Source organism: Podarcis vaucheri (genome assembly GCF_965113315.1).
Source record: "Podarcis vaucheri genome assembly, chromosome: 16".
Classification (NCBI taxonomy): Eukaryota; Metazoa; Chordata; class Lepidosauria; order Squamata; family Lacertidae; genus Podarcis; species Podarcis vaucheri.
The window spans coordinates 7,679,947-7,685,322 of record NC_138754.1 but is presented as its reverse complement, the minus strand read 5'-3'; the positions used below and the strand labels follow the sequence as shown (position 1 = coordinate 7,685,322).

Sequence of the window (5,376 nt, the reverse complement as noted above, 5' to 3'; positions counted from 1 at the left end):
GCTCCTTCCACCCCCAACAGGGAATGTGCAAAAGATAGGGGAGTTCAGGCTTACTAAACCTAAAGGGTAAGCTCCTCCCCACTCCATTAAGCAGCTCACCTGGGCTGGCCTGCCATTCCTCACCCTGCAGTTTGTGTAGCCCCCTATCAGTGGCTGCTCCAAATGCGGAGCATGTCGACATCCTACATTTTGCTTTATATAGGAAGATAGATATGGGGAAGTTGCAGGAGGTAGCGGGGTTCAGGACCTCTCAACCACCTCAAAACAATGCCTCTGAGAAGAGTCTGGTTTCCGGATCATGCCAAAAGCCTGTCTAGTCTAGAATCCTTTTCTCAAATACGCCAATGGGAAGTTAGCCTGAAAGCAGGATGTGAGTCTGGTTCTGAGTTAAACGCCTACCGATGTTACTCAGTGTTAATTTCGTTCTGCTAATCTGAACTACAACTTCCATCCATCTCAGTAAGGTTGGTTAAAGGCCAGGGAGGATGGGGTGTCGTTTGTTTTCTCCTGCCCTAGAGAGTAGGACGTGAACCAATGGCTTTGAGTTATAAGTAAGGAGATTCCAACTAAACAGAAGGAAGAACTTTTTGAGAGTGAGAGCTGTTTGACAGTGGAACGGTTGCCTTAGGAGGTTGTAGACTTCCTTCCTTGAAGGTTTTGAAGCAGATGTTGCAGGCCCACCTGGATGCTTTAGCTGAGATTCCTGCATTGCAGAAGGGGGGTGGACTAGACGACCTTTGGCATACCTTCCAACTCTACAATTCTAGTCTAATAGTGTCAGAAGGGCGACAGTTGGGTTTTCTGATGGTCTGATAGCAAACTTCTACTCTCAATCCCTACAGTGTCCACGTAAGAAACAAGCGAAGGAGCAACTCTTTAATGAGCTGGATACAAACAAGGACAACGTAGTGAATTTTGAGGAATGGACCCGCCTGGTTGGAAGATTCCTCCATTGCTCCCATGAAAAGTTCCACCAACAACATGGCGGACAGCAGCAGCAGCAGCAGCAGCAGCAGCCACAACAACAGTGAGAAGGAAACCCAGGAAATCCTTCGGGAGATGGTGCTCAGGGGCCTGTGGGATGACAACCTTCTTAACACCCACCCCCTCCTTCCTACATTCTCTAGCTAGGAACGGAAACTTTTGACAATAAAATAAGAAGTAAATATTTCACTTCGAAATCCTCAGACGTGTCATTTCTTCCCAGCTCCGGCAAGCTGTTGTCAAATGGGCTTTTCTGCATGGTATTCAAGCTCTTCTGTGGGAGAGGACAAGAGAGTTGCATTTTCACCTACCTTATAAGTTCATTCATAGAATCATAGAGTTTGCTGGGGAAGGGACGCTATGACTCATAGAATCATAGAGTTTGCTGGGGAAGGGTCCCTATACCCAGAAGCACCCCCTGCTGCGGTGATTGCATCTTAGGACCTGGGAGACCAGAGTTCAGATGTCCACCTAGCCATATATCTTTCTGGGTGTGACATTGGGCTGTTTCACTGTCTCTCAGCCAAACCCGGCATGCATGGGGCGTGGTAGATGATAGATGGTAGATAATTTTATTACGGTTGGAGAGCAGCTTATTGTCAGGATGTAACTAGGAGGGGAAGAACCATGCATGGTCATCTTGAGCTTAAGAGCCAAAGGCAGGTGGGACCAACGAATTCTAAGACTTCCCCATACTTCTCCTCTCTGCTGAGTTCCGTGGGGCTGGTGCCCATTGCAACCAATGGGGCTAGCAGCAAGTGCAGGCTAAACCAAATAATTCTAGCTTAAATCCCCAAAGTTTAAACTCCCCAGTCTTCCTGATGCCTTCTGGATGTGAACTCACATTCTCTCAGCCTAACCTGCAGTGTGTGTGTGTGTGTTTCTCAGGATATAACAGGGAGGGGGAGAACCATGTGTGGCCGCTTTGAGCTGCTTGGAAGGAAAAACGGGACACACATGTATTAATAGGGAGACCAACTAAGGGCTCATCCAAACATCTAGACTCGGTGTCCGAACATTTCTGTTTGTTTGTTTGCTTTTTGCTCCAGTAAATCCGAGCAAACGGCAATACAAAGAAAACCCGAATGGCTGTTTGTTCCAATTGAGCGTTAAAGAGGGGGTTTTCCTGGCGAAAGCTTCAGGGTGGGGGTGAGACGTGCCCAGACACAGAGATTTAAAGTGCAGGCCCAGAAAGAGAGTGGTAGAAGATAAGTTTGGATGAGCCCTGTCTAGTTTTGTCCCCACCCTCCTATTCTCTACTGAGTTATTCAAGAGGCAACACTAGTGGGGTAGGAAAGTTTGGGGGAGGGGAATCACACCTGACAACCAATGTGTTTCAGATAGCACATGGGTAAAGGTAAAGGGTAAAGGGACCCCTGACCATTAGGTCCAGTCATGACCGACTCTGGGGGCAGGAGAACGCAAGAGAGCAGCGTCTGGGTTTGCAAACACCAGCAGGAAACATGCACTGATTCAGCTGGATGAAGTGGCAGATGATGAGGACAGGAGGCCACAGATTGGAGGGGTTTCTTTGTGCATCCTGTTTTGGGTCAGGCTGGGAAATGGCCGAGTAGTGGGATGAAGATGGAGAGGAAGGCGACAGATGCCACAGAGGAGATTGTTTTTTGAAAGCCGTGAAGACTTCCAGAATCTATCCCTGGATATAGGAGTTTTGGATTAACTTCTCATTTTTTCTTCAGCGCGCAGTTGGGATCTTGGGATCTTGGAAGGGTAATCTTACAGGGCAGGAACATAACTGGGGGTCTGTGGTTGTTATTTTCCCAGAATATAACTGGGTCAGGGCCCAGAGGCATTATGGGGTAGTGAAGATGGCCATCTTCCCAAGCACTTCTCCTTTCCCCCCGAGCTCTGAATAAAGGAGGGTCTCCTTTGGAGCCTGCTCAGTTGGCTATGCTATGAAGTCCCCGCTTTGGGGCTTCCAAGCACCAAATCACCTAAGGTCATTTGCAACATCTGCTGATTGGCAGGTGTGTGGGGCCACCCACCTGTCAAATTTGGTCCGTGAATCAGGATCTGATAATTATTATTATTATTAAGCAACTACTCTATTCCAAACTTAAAAATGGAAAGCGTAATGCGCCAAAAGAGGTTTAAAGACTGTCTCAAGGCAAATCTTTAAAAATGTAGTATAAACACTGACAAGTGGGGTCGGCTTTGAAGACACTCGAACTCAGGATGCAAGGGAGAAACGTGCTAAGAGGAAGCCATGCTGGGCAAATCCACACACTCCCGCCCGGAAACTAATGTCCCCACTGAGGAAGGACATGTGGATCCAGAAACTGGCCTCCACAATCACTTACGGACTCATTGTTAAAACTGTGTTTATGGAAGACAATCTTACTTGGCTACGAGTGATCGCCAAATAACGATAATAGTTACGATATCGATAACGTTATCGATATCATAACGGTAACGATAACGACGATATTGATAACGGTAACAGTAATGGCAATGGTAACGATAACGATATCGATAACAATATCGATAACGGTAACGATGTCGATAACAACGATAACGATAACAGTAACGGTAACGATATTGATGATAACGATAACTGTAACGATAACGATAATGATAACGGTATCGGTATTGTTAACGGTAACGGTAACGAAACCCAATGCGACAACTGCATTTATAATGCAGTGACACCAGATGGCGCTGCAGTTTTTTCCAGAGCATTTCCAGAGCGTATTTTATAGCTGTGTAAATGCAGCCTTCGAAGGTGGAAAGGCAAGTGGAAAGGCAAGCTCGGGTACTTGTTCTTTTGTTATATACTCCTTTTAGTGACGAGGGACGTGGGTGGCACGTTAAACCACAGAGCCTAGGACTCTTTACCTTTCCAGCTTGAACGGAAATAGTTAGAGGACAGGAGGGGTCAGAAATTGCTGGTCTCTTAGCTGAGCTGACAGTCACTGAAGTCTCTCATCTCTCTTTACTGTAGTCTGATGGAATGTGTGTTTTCAGAAGGCACTTGAGGAAAAAGCCTGTTTTACTGCTATCTCTCCCTTTGCATTTGCTTCCAGTTTGGGCTGATATTTGGGCCAAGGAAAGGGCTTCCAGCTGCCGACTGCTTAGTCTAAAAACTGCCACCTTGTGCAATAATGAAAATCAATTCGACAAACAAACCCACCCAGCTTCTCTTGCCGAACCCAAGAGGACAAAGAAAAACAACCTGGGCAAAAACAAGAGGGACAAAATCAGTTTGTGGGAATGGATGACTGCTTGCCTGGAAACACCATGTTAAGCAGTCAGGGCTTTCCTCAAAGAACTAGGGAAACGTAGTTTGCCAAGCAGGCAGAAGGTTGTTGGGAGAACCTGTTTCCCCTTACAGAGCTACAATTCCCAGACTGGTTAACAGTCAACCCATCTTCCCATGGAACTCTGGGAATTGCACTCTGGGTGGGGTCCTCCTAACAACTCTCAGCATCCTTGACAAACTACAGTTCCCAGGATTCCTTTTTTGGGGGGAGGCCGTGAGTCCATAACGGGGTATGATACTGCTTTTAATGTACAGTGCAAATGGAGACCCATTTAGCATTTGCCTAAGTGTCTTTCACTTTTAATTAATGTCATCCTTATTTTGTCTTACTGAACCATTTCTTGTCTTTTGCATAGAGAGGCCAACAAATGTTAATAATGATGGCTGGCATCCGTCATCTCAGGAGACAACGGAGGAGGGTGCCTTTGGGGGTGAGGTCAAGCTGTTGGAAGGTTGCAGTTCCTGCTGTGGCTGTAGAGACCGATGCGGGAGAGACATGTTTCACTGAAGCTGGGGCACATGAAGGCATCTGGTTGTGCTATTGCAGATGAACGATGGCATTTTCACTCTGAGCTTCTCCCAGCTGTCATTTCTCCTCTGGTCACTGCTATTGATACGTGACTTGACTGCGGTTATCTGCCAGGGATTCCCAACCGGCAGGGTTGATTTTGCAAGCCTTCATGTCATGTTTGCAGACAGTGTTGGCCTGCCGATAATAATAATAATAATAATAATAATAATAATAATAATAATAATAATAATAATAATAATGGCACTTGGTTTTGAATGAATGAATCTTTATTTGCATCAGCCACTGGCCTTAGCAAGAAAACAACAATACAATATACAAATAAAAAAGTCAATTATATAAAGTACAGTTAAGGGTTTTGGATCAATAGTCAAATAGTGGAAAAAAACGACACATGGTTCTAGCCTGGCCTCTTTCTCTCGACTCTGTGCTGGGCTGCTCTTTCTAAACTTTCCTGTTAAGAAACTGGTCGAGACACTTCGAGCAGCAACATCCCTCCTGTCCCCCCCCCCCCCCCGATCGATTGCCTCCCTGCCTCTTGCAAAACGGGTTCCTCAAGATATCTTGCCTTTGGGTTTGGACA

The 5,376-nt window shown here is 46.1% G+C and overlaps 1 protein-coding gene across 2 annotated transcripts in view; it reads left to right on the top strand.

Moving 5' to 3' along the window:
- LOC309520895 (protein S100-A12-like) overlaps positions 1-1,187 on the top strand; it is a 3,768-nt gene extending 2,581 nt beyond the window's left edge. For both annotated transcript variants that reach the window (XM_082202861.1, XM_082202860.1), the window contains exon 3: positions 843-1,187. In XM_082202861.1, the coding sequence (XP_082058987.1) occupies positions 843-1,031 (189 nt within the window). In that variant the 3' untranslated portion in view covers positions 1,032-1,187. The remainder of the gene's footprint in view (positions 1-842) is intronic.
- Positions 1,188-5,376: the final 4,189 nt, after the last annotated feature.